Below are 21,499 nucleotides of genomic sequence, written 5' to 3'. Positions count from 1 at the left end.
GGCTTTTCGTAATAGAGTTTAAGTGAGTGTATACGCCTTAAAAAAAAGAAATACCAGTAGCGTATATGATTAGTTAGATATTAGCTATTGCAAACTTAAAAAAAAGATTTATTTGATTAAAAAAATGTTTAACAATTGAAATGTATGCTTACGTTAATGTGAAAGTAGCTCATCCATTAAGCACAAACGAACACACCCTTAGCCATTTGATCAATTGGTGGCTTTAGCTAGAGGTGGTTCTTTTGCTACCTGGCTCAACCTCTATTTCAACGAATGCAAGGAGTAAAAAAAAAAGAATTATATCTAAAATTGTTGCAAATAATTTGAAATTTGTTTAGCTCAAAATTAGTTTTTGGCCAAAGAAATGTTGTCAGTCACCACCTGTTTATTTGCGCGCCAAAACCACGTGTCATCATTGTAAAACGGTATACCATGGGGCTTCTCACAGTCCTTCTCTCTAGACCAAATTAATTTATATTGCCATCGGGGTTAATTGAAGTCTTTGGAGTCCCAGCTCTTTATAAACCACAAATTGAAATTTGTTTATTTGGTGTGGTCTAAATTAATGTTTGCTTGCAACGACCATGCATCGATCTTGTTTAATTGGCTTTCGTATGTGCATTGCATTTGACTCGTTGATCGAGTGTTTGGAGCTTGGTCGATGATCATGTGGTGTGTTGCACGGACCCATGAATTGATTATGTAGTGGTGGCCAAATTAAAGAGGAGCAGTCAATCCAGCCTAGCTTGCCCCCTGCATATTTGATTAGTTGCATGGACGACATAATTTGTTCAAGAAACTTCAATGTCTGGATTTTGATTATTAGATGGTGGTTTTTGCGTATAAAGAAATGCATATTGATTTCCTTTTGGCTTGCTAACACCACTAACTGAATCTCTCGCGTGCACACATGTAATATTTAAATGCACGGCCTTAATTATTAACTTGCAAGCAATGTATACTAACCATGTGTATATATTGATTTGGAATATATATTTCTCATAGATTTTACGGAGCGATGCTGGAAGGAGTGGCAAATCAAGAACATTATTTTTTTTATGGAAAAAGTACGAATTACCTCCCCGTCGATCTATCGCGGTCGACCGATTTAACCCCCTGAACCATAAAACCGAACATTCTTCACCCCCAACTATGCAAACCGGACGAATTACCCCTCTCGACATAATCCGTGGTGGTTTTGGTCTACATGGTAGTCAAGTCAGCAATTCTTTTAATAAAATATTGGTGGGCCCACCTGTCAATTTGCCACCCCTCTCTCTCTATCTCCCCAATCCCTCTCTCTCTCCTCCCTCCCCTCACCAGCGCAGGAGTGAAGGACGACGCTCGGGCGCTGGCGCTGGCGGTGGAGGCGGAGGTTGCTCGAGCGACTGTCGGTGGAGCGGAGGGGAAGGTATCGCGAGTGGCCAGCGGGGGAGGCGGGGCTCGCTTGGGCACCGGCGACGCGCTCATGCAACCGGCAGCGGAGGCGAAGGCGAAGGCGGGTAGCGGCGCGCACGGCGGTGGCCATGGCGGAGAGGCTGTCATACCTCTTCCTCCCCTCCCCTGCTAGGGTGCGCCGCAAGCTCTGTCACTGCCCTCGCTATACCCACTCTCCCGACGACGCTAGAGAGAGAGAGAGACAGAGAGAGAGGGGCGGAAGTCGTGTTGAGCGGCCGCCTCCTCATCCCCCGCCGCCGCCGCCTCCGCGTCACCCGCCACCGCCGCCGCCCCTGCTCCCGCTGTCGCCGCCTCAGCGTCACCCGCCGCCGCTGCCGCTCCATGTCCCCCGCCTGCCGCCGACCCATGAGAAGAGTGTGACAGAGAATGATAGAGAGAAGAGAGAGAGGAAGAGTGAGAGAGCGAGTGAGAGAGAAGAGGGAGAGGAAGAGTGGAAGAGGAGTATGATTGGTGGGTCCCACGTTTTTTTTTGATAAATAGAATGCTGACCGGATTGCCACGCGTACGTCATGTAGACCAAAACCATCAAGGATTGGGTCGAGGGAGGTAATTCGTCTGCTTTGCATAGTTGGGGGGGTGAAGAATGTCCGGTTTTGTGGTTTAGGGGGTAATTCAGTCGACCGCGATAGTTCCACGGGGGAGGGGGTAATTCTTACTTTTTTCTTTTTTTTATTGTGCATAAGCCGGCACATAAATGGGTACGTGCTTTACCGAATAAAGTTTATATCATCGTACTGAGATGAAGATCTGAGCGACAGGAATTTTGAGTGACATGAATTTCGGTAATAAGTTATTTTTTGAATGTTATGTCACGTCCACGTGCACGCTTAGTAGTTACTAAACACATCTATGTACCATGTGTGTGCATGCATTATATTACTTTCTTATATTTAATCGCAATAAAAATGTGATTGTGGTGTGAGTTTGGGATTTGAAACATACTCCCTCCATTTCATAAAAAAATCAAATGTAATATATTCTACTACTATAAAATCAGTATATGATAGCTGTCCAGATTTATAGGACTAGATTGTAACATGTTTCGTAGTAGATTTGTTTTGTAGGGTATGAAGGAAGTAGTAAGCATATTTCAGCATAAGTAACTTAACCAACGGATCTGCCCCGTTTACTCATGGACACCCTTCAGCTCCTCATATGAATATATAAGATACATTTGAAAAAAAAGAAAATGTTATACCAAGTTTACCCCCTCCTCAACTCTTGTAGTAAGACAAAGACATACTTCCTCCGTTTTTTAATAGATGACGCCGTTGATTTTTTCTCACATGTTTGACCATTCGTCTTATTCAAAAAATTTACGTAATTATAATTTATTTTGTTATTAGTTGTTTTATCACTCATAGTACTTTAAGTGTGATTTATATCTTATACATTTGCACAAAATTTTTGAATAAGACGAATGGTTAAACATGTGAGAAAAAGTCAACAGCGTCGTCTATTAAAAAACGGAGGGAGTATATGTTTGTAAAATGAAATTGACATGATTTTTCCCGCAAAAAAAAAAGAAATTGACATGATTTTGGTAGTTACTTGCGTCATGTAGGCGTCAGAGTATTTTATGGCAATCTCTACTTATTGTACATTGTTCAACAAATAAAATGATATTTGAAATGATCTAAATCACTATATCCATTTTTTAAATATGTCGTCATTGACTTTTTATTAAAGCTTAACCATTCGTCTTATTCAAAAATTTTATGCAAATATAAAAATATTTAAGTCATGATTAAGGAACATTTGAAAGAACATTTAATGATGAATCAAGACATAATAAAATAAATAATAATTACATAAATTTTTTTAATAAGACGAATGATCAAACGTATTTAACGGCATTATATATTAAAAAGAAACGGGGATAGTACCAATTTATAAGGGCCTATTTGATTGGATTAATTTTTATACTCCTTGATTCTACTCACAATAATTAAGCTGGTGGTACAAATTAATATTGGTGCTTGAGAGAGAGAGAGGGAGAGAGAATTATAGAATCCACCAAAAAAGTTTTCGCGATATAATAAAAAGAAAATTGATGCTAGCTATAGCTTGCTTCAGCAGCAAAGAAAACAAGCACCGCCCTTTCCAGTACTGCAACATGGGAAAATATGTGGCGGAAACCACATATACATTGGAAACTTGAAAACTGGCGTTGGATCGAAAATGGACGTCCGAGATTCGTCCATGTCATCACGAGTAAAAATTTTACTCAAAATTGTCATCACGAGTAAAAATTTTACTCAAAATTAATTTTCTACTCTTGATAACGTGGACGAATATCGAACGTCCATTTCTCGTTCCAATGGTAGTTTTCAAGTTTCCACCATATGTGTTTTCCATCACATATTTTCCCCCTCAACAAATAGAACAAAAGAACTGATCCTGCAGTACGTGTACGTAGACTAAAATTAATTAATAATTAAGAGGTTCCCCTCTGCCAATATGCAGTACTCCGACTCAGCCACACCACAAATTAATTCCAGAAAGAATGATATATTGCAACTGATCATGCATCTATGCATGTGAGAGCTGTCTTACTTGATGGCGCCAAACTAGTGCAGATATATGCGCCGAAAAGTCAGATACGAATTGAGCAGGCTTGGCAAGGCAAAGCAGATGCCTTTCTTTCATAACTAAAATAAATGTCATGCTTGTACCAGCAGATCACCATTCTGAATTTATGATTCGAGTCATGAATAGTTGAATAATATATACATGTACACTTCGATCCCCTGTTCAAACTTAAGTACATTCAGAGATATAATAATATAAACTACTAATGCAGGGCAATGCATCGAGACGACCGCAATCGATGGGGATGACATTGATTTTGTTGTCTCCAACTTGCGAATTTTGTATAGTTGTATGATATATATAGTATCAAGGTAACTAGGGTCCATGCACGATTTTGCATTTATTTATATATGGCGATCTGTGTATAGGGATGCAAGTGGGGCGGGCAAGCGGGTTTTTTTAGCCCGCTTATCTCACTTTTAGTTAATTTTTTCTTCTAAAATCTGTACTACCATATATGAAATGAACTAGCAAGCGGGTTTTATGCGGGTAGCGAGATTACCAACTTGCATCCTACTGTGTATATTGCTGAATACCAAATATATATACTACTATCTATTTTTATACATAAATCACTGGTGGAGAAATCATCTTTCATCGGTCGGTCGAATTCCACAATAGTCCCGGTTGCAATAAAAACCGGGGCTAAAGATGATCTTTAGTCACGGTTAAAAAGGGTAACGGGCATATTTGACACCAACCGGGACTAAAGTCCCACCCCTATATATATATATATGTATATATATATATATATATATATATATATATATATATATATATATATATATATATATATATATATATATATATATATATATATATATATATATATATGTCTTCTTCCTCCTCCAGCTGCCCGAGCAAGCTTCAAAATTTCTTCAAAAAAGAGGAGGGGAGGTCATGCCAAAATTTTTAGTGAATTTATTTTGGTGATTATATACAAATCGGAGGTGCCTAAAATGTTAGCAACTTCATCCTCCAATGTATCTTTAGTCACGGTTAAAAAGGGTAACGGGCATATTTGACACCAACCGGGACTAAAGTCCCACCCCTATATATATATATATATGTATATATATATATATATATATATATATATATATATATATATATATATATATATATATATATATATATATATATATATATATATATATATATATATATATATATATATATATATATATATATATATATATATATATATATATATATATATATGTCTTCTTCCTCCTCCAGCTGCCCGAGCAAGCTTCAAAATTTCTTCAAAAAAGAGGAGGGGAGGTCATGCCAAAATTTCTAGTGAATTTATTTTGGTGATTATATACAAATCGGAGGTGCCTAAAATGTTAGCAACTTCATCCTCCAATGTTTTTTTTGTTATATTACATTTGGAGCTATGTTTTGCACACTTTTTTGTCTCCAAAATTTAGTTGTAAGTTGATGAGAGAGAAAATTTGTGTGAGGAAGAAAGAATATATAGAAATTTAGTTTATTTGCTAAAGAAGGTTTTATAAAATAGTTGAGAAGGAAAATATAGTGAAAGTTAAACTTAAATAATAGAAAACAAACTAAAATGAAAATTAAAAGAAGTACAACACATTAATATTAGTTTAAAACTTTAGAAATAGTAAATAAGAATTATTTGGTGTAATATTTTATAATTTTTGTATGAATAATGATATGTCATTATTGTATGACTGTTGAAAGAGTTTGTAATTATTTTATAATTATTGTATGACTGTTATTATTGTACGAATAATTATTTGTGTACGATTTTTTTTTCATCTCATGTAGATGGATCGGCAATGGATGTACGCTGACCGGCGGTCCAAAGAGTTTATTGACGGCGTGCATTATTTGTTGAGAGTGGCCGAAGCTAACATGCATAAGGGTTTTATTTGTTGTCCATGCAATAAGTGTAAGAAACAGAAGGAGTATTCTACATCTAGGACTATTCATTTCCACTTGTTTGAGTCGGGGTTCATGCCAAGCTATAACTGTTGGACATCCCACGAAGAGCAAGGGGTTGAAATGGAAGAAGATGAAGTGGAAGACGACAATATTCCGGACTTTGCTCAGTACGCTGGATTTGAAGGAAATCAAATGGGCGAGGAGGAAAGGGATGCTGATGGTAACGACGTTGCGGATGATCTTGGTCAGATGTTGCAGGACGCCAAGGAGGACTGCGAAAGTGAAAAAGGGGCTCATAAATTGGACAAGATGTTAGAGGACCACAGAACGTCGTTGTACCTAGGTTGTGAGTAGGGGCACAAAAAGTTGGATACCACTCTGGAATTCTTGCAATGGAAGGCAAAAAATGGTGTTAGTGACAAGGCATTTGGCGATTTATTGAAACTCGTCAAGAACATTCTTCCGAAGGGAAACAAATTGCCCGAGACAACGTACGAGGCTAAGAAGATAGTCTGCCCTCCCGACGATGCCGACCCCGATCTCGATGTGGACGCCACCGGCGATGACGGCGCGCCGGCAGTGCCGACGACGCCGGGCCGCGCCACGCCGCCGCGGCGGCACGCCACCGCCGCGCCGCCACGCCGCCACGCCGCCGCCGCGCACGGCGCCTTCGCGCCACGCCGACGCTGCGCCGCCACGCCACCGCCGCGCCAAGCCGCAGCCGCGCCGCCACGCTGCCGCCACACCGCCGCTCCGCTGCCGCCACGTGAACGAACGATCGCTCGTGAACGAACGAAACGTGACTTAGGTGAGAACTTAACGACAACGTGAACGTTAACGAAGGTGAACGAACGAACGTACGTGAACTTCAACGAACGTGAACTTAACATGAACGTGAACGAATGAACGTACGTGAACGTGAACGCAAACACGAACGTGAACGAACGTGAACTTAACGTGAACGTGAACGTGAACGAACGTGAACGAAACGTGAACTTAACGTACGTTAAAGTAAACGAACGAACGTACGTGAACGATACGTGAACTTAATGTACGTTAACGTGAACGTACGTAAACGAACGAACGTGCGTGAACGAAAAGTGAACTTAACAAGAACGCATACATGAACTTAACGTACGTTAACGTGAATGCACGTGAACGAATGAACGTAGGTGAACGAAACGTGAACTTAACGAGAACGCGAACGTGAACGATCGTGAACGAAACGTGAACTTAACGAGAACGCGAACGTGAAATACAATATATGTTACTTTGCGTTTATCCTAATACATTTTTTTGTATGTTGCAGAAAAGGCGTTGTCGTCGTCGTCCCTCAAGCCGGAGTGGTAGCTAGCCCTCGAAGGAATTCGCGCAGGCAAGTGATGTAAATATATGATTGTTAGATTTTTAATGCAATTAAGACTATTAGATTTATTATACGACACTTAGACTTAGCATATATGATTGTCTAGGGTTCTAATATACGACACTTAGACTTAGCATATATGACTATTTGAGTTTTAATATAAGATTATTAGATTTGTAATTAGACTTAGCATATATGATTGTCTAGGGTTCTAATATACGACAGTTAGACTTAGCATATATGACTATTTGAGTTTTAATATAAGATTATTAGAGTTTTTATACAAGATTATTTGAGTTTTAATATAAGATTATTAGATTTGTAATTAGACTTAGCATATATGATTGTCTAGGGTTCTAATACAAGATTAGTACAGTTTTAATGATCATCTAGGGTTCTAATATACGACACTTAGACTTAACATATATGATTGGCATATAAGATTGTTAAAGCAAATATGACCTATAGACTTAGCAAATATTTCTTGTATGAACAGATGGCTGATCACGATGAGGAACAGATACTGTACGATACAATCGCGGAGAGAAGCAGCCAGTACTAGAATGAAGAAGAGGGGAACGAGGATCCAAACCAGTACTTGAACGAGGAAGGGAACATGGAGAGAGATACGGAGGGGAACCAGGAGGGGAACGTGGAGAGGGATGCGGAGGGGAATGAGGAGGAGGAGGCTAGTGGAAGTCAACCCTCCGCTGGACAGAAGAGTGCATGCAGGCAACGAGGTGCCGCGAAGAAGCTAGAGGGTCGGCACTTCATAACGGAAGTGGACGAAGACGGCCGACCCAGTGCCCCGGCAGAAGCAGCCAAGAACTACGTACGATACAGTGGTTGGGTTGTGCGGGATAACGTGCCTGTCAGTACAGTGTACTGGCGCAGAACAAGGGCACGCGAAGATGATGAGAGCTTTGTCCCAGATTCGGAGAAAGAGATGCTGTGGACCACAATGCTCGAGACATTCACCCTTCCCGTGGGTATAGAGGACAAAGTGAAAAGGTGGACTCTAAAGAAAATGGCAGAACAGTTTCAGAGCTTCAAGGGAGATCTGTACCAGAAATACATCCTGAAGGGTCAGACACCGAACTTCAACACATTCCCAAAGCTAAGGGATCACTGGGACGAGTTCTTTGCATATAAGACAGGTCAACAAGGGCTGGCGATAATGGAAAGAAACAAAGAAAATGCCGCCAAGAAGAAGTACCATCACCACTTGGGGTCAGGCGGCTATAGCGTCGCGATGCCGAAGTGGGAGGAGATGGAGGCAAGCTTGCTTGAGAGGGGTATCGAACCGGCCACCGCTAAATGGCCGGATCGATCAAAGTTCTGGTAGTATGCTCACGGTGGAACGCTCAACCCAGTTGATGGCTCCCTGGTCTTCAGCGATCAGATACGCGAGGCTGCGCGTCGACTAACGAACGCAGTGGAAGCCTCTTCTCAGGGCACGTTCCGACCCGACAGAGAGAAGGACGAGCTGTCACTCGCCCTGCAGACTCCCGAGCATCCAGGACGAACACGAGGGAAAGGGGTGATTCCTTGGAAGATTGGATTCAAGGAGGACATCCACACGTACATGAGTCGGATGAGGAGCAAGAGAGATACCGAGGCGAAGATTGCAGATCTTAAGTACAGGGTATCGAGCTACGAGCTCAGCATGCAAGAGGAGGTGGCAAGGAAGGTTGATGAACGCATGGCCGCACATCGGTCCCATGATCCCCAGCCGTACATTCCTCCTGCAATGGTGAGCCCTTCAGGCAATCGTAGCAGCTGCGCCTCAACGGGGTAGGTAGGATCACAGAGCATGGACGCCATGCAAACCCAGGACGAAACTACCTACCCCGTTGATGACATCACTCAGCGGACACCATGTGAGCTGCATATTCCCTTCAAGAACTTATCAATAAAGGTAAGCTCGTAATTTATAAATTTTAGACTTGTCCATTCCGCAAGTTGCTGCTTATATATGTTGATTACTAATAAATAACCTCTCACCACGTGAAGGTGGCGTCAGGCATGGCCATCCCAACGGACCCGTCAGGGACTTACCACTGCAGGCCGATTCCAGCAGGATACTCCAAGGTCGAAGTTGAGTTGGTGGAAGGCGCGTACGAGGACATCGAGTTGGACTACCCTGGAGGAGACGATGAGATGCATCTACGAGACACAAGCCACGCCATTATACTGTGGTGCAAGCGGTACATCATCCTTCCTGGGCGACAAACGGCGTCTCGTGCACCATCTCCTCCGGCTCCGCCATCTCCTCCTCAGGCTCCTGCACCGTCTCCTCCTCAGGCTCCTGCACCGACTCCTCCTCAGGCTCCTCATCCGGCACCTTCCGAGTTAAGGGCCCCCCAAGCTCCACCGCCTGCCCCCACAAGGGCAACGAAGAAGGCGAATGTTGACGCCGCAAAAAACAAGGACCCGGGGTACGATTGCACGCAAGAGGAGCTTGACGCTTATGTGGCATCAGAAGTCAGGAGACAATTGAAGCCTCGAAGTCCAGAAAAGAAGATTCCTATATACCCGAGTGTCAGGAACTTCTTTAGGGGTATGTCTGCACCTGCCAAGGAGGCCATAAAGCTATCGGACTATGAGCGAACACTTAAGAAAGCATCTTCTGGAAAGTCCAAACCAGTCCCTCAGCTTGGAGAGCAACCATACCAGGAGATCGAGCCGTTGGTAACCGGTGAAGATTTTGGAATACAAGAATTTATTAATGACACCGGGCTAACTACGGATCAATTGCTACGAGGCGCACCAATCGAAAAGGCAGAAGTGAAATACATGTACGAACTCGGTAAACCGCTTGTCAAGCCTGAGCAGCTGCAATCCCTACCCACACAAATGTACAAATTCCATCAACTGTACATGGAGATGAGCGCCACCGGTAGAGAGATGATCAGAGCGAGGATCAGGGACACGGACTTCTTGCAAGGAGATGATATTCTCTGGATCAATTTCAAGGGTATCTACGAACTATACCAGCTGGACGCCCTCGACGTCTCTATTATGAGTTGCTGGATTTTGTAAGTATCGTTCAGTTAGATTTCTTATTACGTTTCCTTTAATTAATTAGGTCCTTGTATATAAGTAGACTATATATAATATATACTTCCTTTTATCGTTGTAGAATGGAGATTCAAAGGGCCCGACGGCGGGGGGTTTTCGATACTGGATTCATCGACCCTCGGAAAGTAAACGTCGCAATGCTCGACCAGTATCCGCAAGCCACAGAGGACAATCTCGTCCATCTCCTGAAGGCGCAGCATTACAAGACGTTCATACTATTGCCATACAACAGACAGAGTTAGTTTTTACTGTCTTCCTATACCAAATTTCATTCCCGTACGAACATGCTAAGTGTTTCATATGTAATGCATCCGATGCACATTGCAGATTCCACTGGGTCCTTTTACTCTTCGACTTGGAGGCCTGCACCGTCAACGTATATGACTCAATGGATAAAAAAGAGTCTACGTTTGACAAGGTTTTCGAACTTATAGACAGGTACTGTCATAAGTTCCTATATTAATTAAGAATCTTGTTATAATTAATTGCTACTACGAATCATAGCTTTAAACTCCATGTAGGGCTTGGTATCGGTTCCGTCATTTGGTCCGCGGCAAGTGGAGAGAAAGACTTAGGCGGAAGTTTAATTTTCCTGTGAGTACACATACTCTACATTTATATTGAATCTCCAATTCAAATACATACAAGTGTATATTAGTTAGATCTCTCACCGTTTGTCATTTATTTATAGTGCGCAAAGCAAGCCCAGTGAACTAACTTGTGCGGCTACTACGTGTGCGAGTATTGCCACTGTCTTGCAGACCAAATCATCACCACAAGAGAGCTCGATGTACGTACAAATAAATTCAAAATTTCATTGCGTACGTATCGATTTGTTGTTTACTAATTAATTTCATACATTCATATAGTTTATTCGTATGAGGGATAACCTCACACACAAGGAATTTATCGCGGCGGTTCAAGAACAACTCATGGGATTCATCAACGAACAAATCCTTGATCCCAAGGGTGAATTCTACTATGACGGAAATACAATTCATAGGTCCTTAGCTTCTGAGATAACGACTACTACTACGTCGAAATCGTAGCTAGCTAGGACATCATAATGGATTGTAATTAATACATGTCTATTTTTCTATATGCATGTACACATTTTCTTTAATGTAAATATATATTTTGGTCATATATATATATATATATATATATATATATATATATATATATATATATAGACACACACATATGCATTTGCATAACATATATATATATGTATAAATACATATATTTTATGCATGTATATGTATTGAAACATATATAAATATTTTTTATATATATATATATAATGCGTATATATGTATTGAAACATATATATGCATGGTTTATATATATATATAAACCATACAGCAACATGGCCATGCAAATAAAAAAAAGGTCAGCTCGATCTACTAAAGATCGATCTTTAGTCCCGGTTATTTCACCCGGGACTAAAGATAGCGATCTTTAGTCCCGGATTGGTAGTCCCGGTAAAAAAAAAAACCAGGACCACGAACGCTTTCTCCACCAGTGAATCTAAACAATTACTCCATCCGTTTCATATTGTAAGTCGTTTGACTTTTTTCTAGTCAAACATCTTTAAATTGGACTAAGTTTATAGAAAAATATATTAGTATTTTCAATACAAAATAAATATATTATTAAAATATATTCAATGATGAAACTAATTTGATGTTTTAGATGCTACTAAATTTTTCTATAAACTTGATTAAACTTAACAAAGTTTGAAAAAAAAAAGTCAAACGACTTATGAAACAGAGGGAGTATCAAAGATGCGTAGTATAATGTACCATTGAATTATAAGAAACTTACTGTAATGTGTGATTTGTCTTGATGTCCTGCATATGTCGATGTGCTGTCCCTGGACAGGTGGACAAGGACCCTTAACCGCATCCAGTTAAGTGTCCATGATGTGGGCCCGCCTGTCATCGTCGTACACGAACGCATCTCTGGATTATTGTAGACCCCACCGCCTATATTGGAATAGGTTTGTATATAAAATCGATCTGTTAAGTTTAAGAGACTATGAAAGTATTTACAAAAGTGATACCCATATCATTTTTATGTTTTGAAATTAAGTATTTAGTGATGGTCAGAACTTATAACTTTGTAAGTCATCGAAGGTTAGAATTTTGTAAGTTTAAATCTTATCCAAAATATTAAATATTATGACCGCAAGGAGTGATTCGAAAAATTTGTAGTTGTAGTGTGTGTATGTTTGCTATTCTCTTTTTCTTTTTTTTCAAAAAAAAACTGCATTTGGTCTCCATCATGTCAGCTGTTGGGCATGCATATATGACTGATATGTGGAATTGAGCTTAGATGAAAACTCGTGTAAATCCTGATAAAAAAAAGCTGTATAAATTCAAACAAAATAATAATACATGTAGAGGACATGATGTTTCACAAGTATGTAAAAAATCTCGTCCAAATTTGATTTTATTTGTAAGATGTAAAAACAACAAAGTTTGAACTAGAAAACTGATTTGTTCACAACTTATTATTTTTATATCTCACAAACGAAGTCGAGTTTGGATAAGATTTTTACATGTTGTGTAACATCACCTCATGCATATACATATGTGTGTTTTTAATTTGGATAACTTTTTGGTTAGGGTTTACATGAGTTTTCATCTAGTTTGAGATATGCACCACATATTTACACAACATATATCATGAAATAATTGGAATAAGTTAGATGATCTAAATTTTGTTAGGACTGGCAATTAATTAAAACTCAAAGATTATTGTTTAGAAAGGACAGCGATTGAGCAGGTTTCAGATTATAAATGTATAGAACTAGAGTAATAGTGTTGCCCAGTGTTCTGTACCTAGCTAAAATTAATACAAGTTAACATGTTAGAAAGAAATAATCCATTGAGCTCCGTTGTTGAGCGATGGTTTTCCAAACTACTCCGTCATCCCAAAACCATATACCTATAGGAAAATCCCTTATATTAATTTTGGGACAGAGAAAGTAGTTTTGTACCAATACACATGTCAACTAAAATAAAATTCTATTGGAATATTTTTCTCGAGCCATCCATCATCAGAATCAAAATTTATCATAACACTTCTAAAAAGAATTATCATAAGTTCGTAAAGTTTGACTTAAGCCATCTATATGACACAATCCCTAAAATACTTATTATCGCAAACATTATTTGTCCCGTCCGTAAGAATTGAATTTTATCGCAACGTTTCGATCGAACCGCGTCTATGACAAAATTGTTGAAAGAGACAACTTCAATTATCTCAAACATTATTTCCCTAACTTTTTAGGATATTTCCGAGTGTTTCCTGAGCTTCTCCTGTTGTAACACAGTACAATGACATTCAACCATTTTGGATGTCTCCAATGGGACGCAATGCCGACCTATAGCTGCCGACCAAAATTCATGGAAAAGGGAATGCATATGAATCACGAATTCACGAGATGTGTCGCGACTTGACTACGTCGTTAACGTTTACATGCAACAACCTGAGACAAAATAATTAATCAAAACACTTTGCTAACCTAATTATATAATCTAAATATATATCATTTCATATGCTACCACTAAGAAAGCGACTGGTCATCGTGCGAACCTATATATCGATCGATATCGACTCGCCTTTTGATGATATATTATGTGCTGTCCGTGACACTGACCCTTAACCACAAACACGTACGTACGCTATAGATGATTAATTGGTACGTGCTGCACTAAGAAATGACTAATTGTTGCTCCGATCAATCATTGTTTGCTTTTGGATACTCAAGAAATCGGAATTAGGTCACAGTTTGACCAAGGAAAATTAATATTGCAAGATACTTAGGTTACCAATATACAATTTCCTCTTTGTCTTTCGTCGGTCTAAAAATGGCTGGTTGTTAATTAGGAACGATAAGAGCTTCTCTTCTTCATTTTTGCGAGGATAAGCTTCTCATTTTAATATGCTTCTAGAAAGGAAAATAATGCGAGATACTGAGATTGGTTTACCAATAATTTGTTCTTTTTTTATTATTTTGCGTTCTAATTAAAAAGTGGCATGTTGTTAATTAGTAGCAACTACATTTAACTCTAAATGTAAGTTCTTTCTAGGAAGGAAAAAAGTTGTATATTTTTTTAGGAACATATCCTGTGTATATTCCATACACACCAACCAACAACAGTCACCCAATGCAAACATCTGGAAAAAAAAGTGTATATACTTCCAATAGTATTACACATATATGCATGTAAAATCTTAACCTCGAATTTATTATATTTTAGCCATAGAAAAAAATGTTTTATGACAATTTTGCCTTTTTGTTGTTCTTTTATATAGGATGAATTTGAAGATGTAACTTGACACATAGATATAATATTTTTTTTTGTGATATTTGTTAGTTGGTTTGCACGGTGTATATATGCGAAGGCTTGTATGCACAGTATTTTTTTTAATATGTTGTTAGAGGCATCAATGCCATCACTACAATTCTCTGAGTGTCATTTTTTTGGAACAGACTTTGGAGTAAGGTAAACCAACAAAAAAAATATTTCCTTCTTTTTTTAATGATAATAACGTTATAGCTTGAGCAAACTTGATTGGCCTATACGAGTAGTTTGCATGGAACCCCATAACTGCACATAATCAAATAGTTAACCCACAAAAACAGCACGTAGAGCGAGCTGTTCACACAGTGATGGAGCAGTTGACAGTGATTTAGGGTCCAAAATGCAAGTTTACAAGGGCATGACTGCAAAGTTACAAGTCAAGAATGGGCATGGCTGAAAATGTCCATGGACCTGGTTGTGAGAATCAAGAAAGTGTGAGGATATAGAAAGGAGACCGCAGGGGCATATCTGAGAGAAAAAAAAGTTGGAAACAGACTGGGCAGGGACCAATCCGTGAAATCGCAAAAATACTTGGACCATTTCTCGATTTGTGCGTGTCAACCTTGCGCAGGGGCCATGCTAATCTTCTCTGTATCGTTTCTATTTTATGCACAGCAGCGTATATAAGCTACGCCTAACCATGTTAGCTAAGTAGTATGGTACTAATTGTTTGCTCTGCGGCTACTTCCTGCACGCTCGTAGCCGTGGGCCCGGGTGCACGTGGGCTAGAACTCCCGCAGACGGCCCAACTTAAGTTAGGCGATCCCCATTCGATCGAGCCAGCGTTCGTCTGTGCAAAATTCAGGCTAATTTCAAATATATGAATACTTTTGTCACTGATGTAGTGATGTATTATTTTTTTAATAAAAAAAACTTCTTTTGTAGTATAACAGTGTATGACTGCAAATCGACTGTAGTTATTTCAACTGCTTGCATTAACAGAGGATTAACCTCACCAATTTCTAGTTAGCAAAAAAACCTCACCAATTTCTCTGTTGGTAGTAAAGATTACTAACTATCTATACGCAGCATTATAATTTATCATGCATGGAGAGTAGTATTACATATCTATCCAGTCCAAAATAGAAAAAAGGTACTTTATATCATACTATCACCATATCATGGTATCTTAGTGCACAGGGAAAAAGAAACAGCATGTTGCTGCAAAAAAAGTGGTGTCAATATGTACAGATTTGTGCCTTCTCCATGATTAGGGAAAATCACAAACAATTGGAGATCTAATTAATCAGGTTGTGCTGAACTTAGTTCGTTTGGTCCCACACTGAAGTGTTGTTTTTCCACATGATCAAGCCATGGCCATCACTTGTCATGCAAGGGCTCCACAGTGCATCATCTGCATCTTCAGTTACAGCAGCAGCAGACAATGAATCTTCAGAATCCATCTGGTTTCTGCTCTGGAAATGAGGCCCTGATACGGTGCCTATCTCATCTGCCTGTAGTGATCCTTCATGTGCCTGACCAAGATTGCCTACAAGATGGAATAAAAGGTTAGATTAGGGATGAGGGTTAATTACTGAACTTCCAAGGTTAATCATGCAGGTGCTTCATCTGGCCATTTTCTGCACCTGAGGCTGTCTTGTTAGTCTCAGCTTCGTCCAGCTGATCCCAATTCTGGTATGCCTCGATTGAAGATTGCTTCACTTGCATCTGGAACAAATAATGAGATCAAATGACTTGGCAGATAAAAGCTAATTGCATTCATTTATGTCGATAAACCATCGATCGACAACAAGATGAAGTATATTCTGACCAAACAACTTGTGAAGAAAGAAGCAGAATAGTAGTACTACGACTTATTACCATTTCTGCAGCTCTAAAATCGCATGTTTTCGCGTGGTGCAGTGTTGCCTTCCAGAGCCGATCGGACATGACAACGAGCTGAATGAACAATCCCGGATCGAATCAACCAATGATCCATCAACACAACAACGAAATCTTCCATAATTCAAGAGATACAAAACGATGCACAAATTGATTAGTGCAGACTAACTACATTTACTAATTACCTTCCTGAGCTTTTCAGGGTTGGTGGCATGCAGGTTCAGAAAACCCTGCACATTCCTGACACGTTCAGATTCCAGCCTCTTGTGGATTGGCCCATCTTTCCGTATGTTCTTCAGCCTCCACACCTCATCATCTGGCCTCGGAGGGAAATGCTTCTTGTACGCTGTGAAATCAAGCATAAAGAAAAAAAATTCAAATACTAATAATCAAATTCAGAATAAACTGTCGAATTAATAATCAAAGTTCATCAAACTCTGACGAAACTGACATCATCATCGTCATCAACAACAACAACATTGCTAACACAAAGACAAATTCAGAGTAGCTTTGATACCCACATTCTCCCCGGTGATCTTTCACCATGAAGCTCTCGCTCACCGCCTCCCGGATCCTCAGCTCGCCGCCATCGCCGCTACCCGCCACCGCCACGGCGCGCACGCCGATCCTGAACCTCCTGCTCCTGGTCCAGCTCGAGTTGTCGGTGAACGCCACGTCATCAATGAATGCAACGCCAAGATGATCATCGGCCATGGCCACATTGAGCGTGCCGACGAGCAGTGGCCTCCTGCCTTCCCTCTCCCTCACGATGGCGCCGCTGAACTCGTCGCTGCTCCATCCCTCATCACCATGACTGAAATCTCCATCCAGGACTAGCACCTCCAGCTTCTTGATCATGGGGAGATGATGATGAGAGGTGGTGGTGGAGCTCATGTGAAGGAGGTGGACTTGGAGAGGGTTGTTGTCGACGTCGACGAGCTTGTTGTTGGTGAAGATTGGGAGCTGGAGCCGCTTCGCGAAGGCGAGCTTCAGCGAAGAATCGACGGAGTTGACAAGCATTGGAGGAGATCTGGAGATCAAGATATGCAGAAGAAGTTCATATGTGGAGAGAAAAAATTAAACTTGTTGGTGCATAGTATGTTTGGGTTTTGTTTTGGAAAAAGTACGAATTACCCCCGAACTATCACGGTCATCCGAATTACCCTCTAAACCACAAAACCGGATATTTTTCATCTCCAATTATGCAAACCGGACGAATTACCCCCCTCGATCCAATCCGCGGTGGTTTTGGTCTACGTGGCAGTCCAGTCAGCATTTTATTTTTTAAAAAATGGTGGGACCCACATGTCATACCCCCTCTATCTCTCTCGGTCTCTCTCTCGTGGCGGAGGATGCACGGCGGCGCGCGGTGTGAGACGAGGAGGGGGAAACGGACGGCGGCGTCCAGGGCGGCCGGGGGAAGCGGCGGCGTCAGGGCGGGCTGGGGCAGCGACGGCGGCGTCCAGGGCGGGCTGGGGAAGCGGCCGCGGCGGCGACGGCGGTGTCCAGGGTGGGTTGGGGAAGCGGCGGCGGCGGCGTCCAGGGCGAGCGGGGAAGCGGCGGCGCCCTCCAGGTCGAACGGGGGCGGCGGCGGCGGCGCCCTCCAGGGCGGGCGGGGGAAGTGACGGCGGCGACGGCGCCCTCCAGGGCAGGCGGGGGAACCGGCGGCGGCGGGCGTGGCAGCGGGCGCCGCGAGGAGCGGGCGCTCGTGCGCGGGCCGGCCGCCTCGCCTCGCCGCCGCCGCCTCATTCCCCGCTGCTCGCCTCCTCCTCCGCCGCCTCGCCTCGCCTCCGCCGCGCTCGCCTCCTCCGCCACACCTCGCCGCCGCTCGCCTCCTCCGCCGCCTCCTCTGCGCCTCATCCCTCGCCGCCGCTGCCGCTCGCCGCCGCCGCCGCTCGCCGCCTCATCCCTCGCCGCCGCTGCCGCTTGCCGCGCCCCGCCTGCCGCTGTCATTCGTGAGAGAGTGAGAGAAGAGAGAGAGGAAGAGTAAGAGAAGAGAGAGGAAAAGTGTATGACAGGTGGGGCCCACCTATTTTCTAATAAATAAATTGCTGACTGGACTGCCACGCGTACGCCACGTAGACCAAAACCGCCACAGATTGGGTCGAGGGGGGTAATTCGTCTGGTTTGCATAGTTGGGGGCGAAAAATGTCCGGTTTTATGGTTTAGGGGGGTAATTCGGACGACCGTGATAGTTCCGGGAGGGGTAATTCATACTTTTTCCTTTTTTTTTTTTGATAATGGAAATCAATCCAGCCTCTACATGAAGATGTTGTTTCTGGCCATGAATAATAACAAGAAATGGGACAAAAATTTGCAAAGTACTACTCCATCTGTCCCAAAATATAAGAATCTAAAATTGAATGGGACATCCTAGTACTACGAATCTAGACAGTTGTTTGTTTAGATTTGTAGTACTAGGAAATATCTCATTCGTTTATAGATTCTTATATTTGGGACTAAGAGAGTAGAAAATAAGTTGAGTTATAAGATCATAATAGTATGTTAGATATGTGAGTGGAAGAAGTTTGTTTGTACCTGTACAGTAGGTGTCCATGTTTAGAAAGGCTTCTTTCCAGTTCCTCCTGAACCTTTAAATTGGTAGGACAATGTTCAAGTCAGTTTAGACTCAAAGGAAGTGCAGAAAAAACCTAGCAATTAAGATGATGAATTAACACAAATGACACGAGTTTTATATATTTGATTGAACAAAATAAAGTGTTTTTTTTCTATTTTCAAAGAAAGAATAAGTTGGTGGATGATTAGATGGACTGTTTGGAGTAAAGTTGGCCTGAATTGATAGTATTTTTGTGAAGGCATTTGAGCTATACTATCTTTGTGCTTCCACATAAAAGGAATTAATACTTCATGAATTCGAATCTGAATTTTTCGTATCGTACCGCCTTCCGAAAAAATGGTTCCAGATCCAGGCCGAGTTTCTGAATCTTTTCGGCAGCCATTGCTCCTCTCATAACTCTGCAATCAAATCAAAAGTGGTCAGAAATGAAACAGTAAGAATGAATAGAGTGCACATATACCCCCCCCCCCACACACACACACACACATTTTCCATGGTAAACCTAGTATAATAACACAACCTACAAAATGGAACCCCAAAACAAAGGATGCAACTTATCTTCAGATTTCATAAAACCAGAAAAAAGTGAAAACTATCACACAATGAGCATTAAGAACAGTATAATGCAATGTTAATATGCAGAGAAGGATACTATGCAGATTCAGAGATCGGAACTAACGATATGAAAGATGGCACCGTCTGTCTCTTCCTCTTGGCCTCAGGCCACCCACCATCATCCCTATCCTCCTCTTGTTCGTCGCCTCGAATCCGCCTAAACGCCATGAATCCTTGATCACCACTCATCCTCAATGGATGAAATCAAATTCAGAAGAAGAAGAAGAGATGGAGAGTGGACAGTAGAGCGGTACAATACAGTTAAGGGAGCTGGGTGAATTGAAGCTATTTATAAAGAAATTAAGATCCTAATCAGTAACTGATAACTGCAATACCAGAAGAATGTTCCAGGTAGGTTCCTGGAAGGTCACTGGAAGCTTGCTGCTTAATTTGTAGGCTACCTTGCAAATACTCCATCATAGATAGCTTCTGTCCATGGATCATATGTGCCTCAACCTGCTATTGGCTGTTTGTTTGTAACGGAGCTTCAGGTCACATAGACTCAAACTTGCTGCTACTAACAGCTAGGTCAAGCAGAACTAAGCTAATTTAACTGTCAGTATGTCTCACTGACTGGTGGGCCCTCCTCGGTCTCCACGCCGCTTACTTTGCCTTGAAGTCTTGATGAGAGAAGTTGCTGCCTAGCTACCTCGGTCAAGCTGAGTTGTAACTAAATTAAGTATTGTTGACAGAACAAGAGGCTAGATTATTAATGTCCAAAATTCAAATGCTTTGTGATCACAGGACACGAAACTAGATTAATAATGAATACTTGGCATTGACTTCATTAACTTGTCAATGTTTCTTGACTAGGCTGCTTTCATTCATGGTAGAAGGATAGAAAAAACAACTTTTTTTTCACAAATGCTTCCCAAACTGCTAAACGTTAGTATGTGTTTTGCAAAAAAAAAATATCAATCCATTTTTCAAGATTAAAATAGTTAATACTCAATTAGTTATATGCTAATGGTTTACCTCGTGTTTGTGTATCTTCTCAATTTTCTCTTTTCACTCAAACACAAATTATAGAGCACCCTTATTTTTAGAAAAAATCAAACTCGGTAAGTTTTACTAATAATCATACTAACAATATCTATGAGAAGTATTATGCATGTTATATCACTAGATTTGTATTTAAAAATAGTTTAATGTGATACTAATCTTATATACGTTGGTAATTTAACATTGACTAAATTAATTGTCAAAGTGTATCCCTTATAATTTGGGACGGAGGGAGTAACTTGTTAGCAGTTAGTACTAGAGTTCCCCTTTTGTCTGACTTTACAAGGATTAAAGAACACAGCCTGAAGAACGACCAATCGAGCTTGTAAATTGGCTGAATATTTATATGTACAAGTGCATATTACGCTAAGTGATAAAATTTGGACAAAAATAAACAAACCATTTCTACGACAACCGAACAAATATGCAGACCTCCAACGTTCTTCCAAGAACATTCACTGAATCACTGTCTGAATTTCATAATCTCTGTTCCTGCAAGCTTCAACTGCACACAGAGAGAATGCAGGAAGCTACCGATGCATATGGCTGCTTGTGGCTGAGAGCTTCCTGCAATTTTCTATGCACTTTTCTGAAAGTCTGAACTGCTCAAAAGGAATCTCATGGATACTTTACAGGGCTTCAGAGATGTAAATTAATTAACAAAACATGTCTAGA

General features: G+C 41.0%; 1 protein-coding gene and 1 non-coding gene across 3 annotated transcripts; both read right to left on the bottom strand.

Moving 5' to 3' along the window:
* Nucleotides 1-15,312: 15,312 nt before the first annotated feature.
* LOC112936487 (U6 spliceosomal RNA) lies at nt 15,313-15,419 on the bottom strand. Its single transcript, XR_003238792.1, has one exon. It is a non-coding gene; the product is annotated as a U6 spliceosomal RNA (small nuclear RNA).
* A 451-nt stretch (nt 15,420-15,870) lies between these two features.
* Nucleotides 15,871-20,085, bottom strand: LOC4346682 (protein SAR DEFICIENT 1). Of its 2 annotated transcripts, XM_015755482.3 has the most exons (8): nt 19,887-20,085; nt 19,530-19,605; nt 19,168-19,220; nt 17,151-17,659; nt 16,815-16,975; nt 16,609-16,686; nt 16,374-16,455; nt 15,871-16,276 (listed from the first exon to the last, which is right to left on the bottom strand). In XM_015755482.3, the coding sequence occupies exons 1-8, from the start codon at nt 20,009-20,011 to the stop codon at nt 16,050-16,052; spliced, it is 1,311 nt and encodes a 436-aa protein (XP_015610968.1). In that variant the 5' UTR covers nt 20,012-20,085; the 3' UTR covers nt 15,871-16,049. The 2 variants fall into 2 exon arrangements, with proteins under 2 accessions (XP_015610968.1, XP_015610970.1); XM_015755484.3 differs by lacking the exons at nt 19,168-19,220; nt 19,530-19,605; nt 19,887-20,085 and adding an exon at nt 17,764-17,920.
* Between the last annotated feature and the right edge of the window lie 1,414 nt (nt 20,086-21,499).

Source organism: Oryza sativa, chromosome 9 (genome assembly GCF_034140825.1).
Source record: "Oryza sativa Japonica Group chromosome 9, ASM3414082v1".
In the NCBI taxonomy this organism is placed as follows: domain Eukaryota; kingdom Viridiplantae; phylum Streptophyta; class Magnoliopsida; order Poales; family Poaceae; genus Oryza; species Oryza sativa.
This window is presented reverse-complemented; position numbering and strand designations above follow the sequence as displayed.

Bases quoted from the DNA above. Each gene is read 5' to 3' on its own strand.
- LOC4346682 (XM_015755482.3), bottom strand. From the start codon at position 20,011: ATGAGTGGTGATCAAGGATTCATGGCGTTTAGGCGGATTCGAGGCGAC. The intron at 19,606-19,886 runs GTTAGTTCCGAT...ATTTGATTGCAG, and splicing joins ACGGTGCCATCTTTCATATC to AGTTATGAGAGGAGCAATGG. The intron at 16,976-17,150 runs GTGGGTATCAAA...TTGATTTCACAG, and splicing joins GAAAGATCACCGGGGAGAAT to CGTACAAGAAGCATTTCCCT.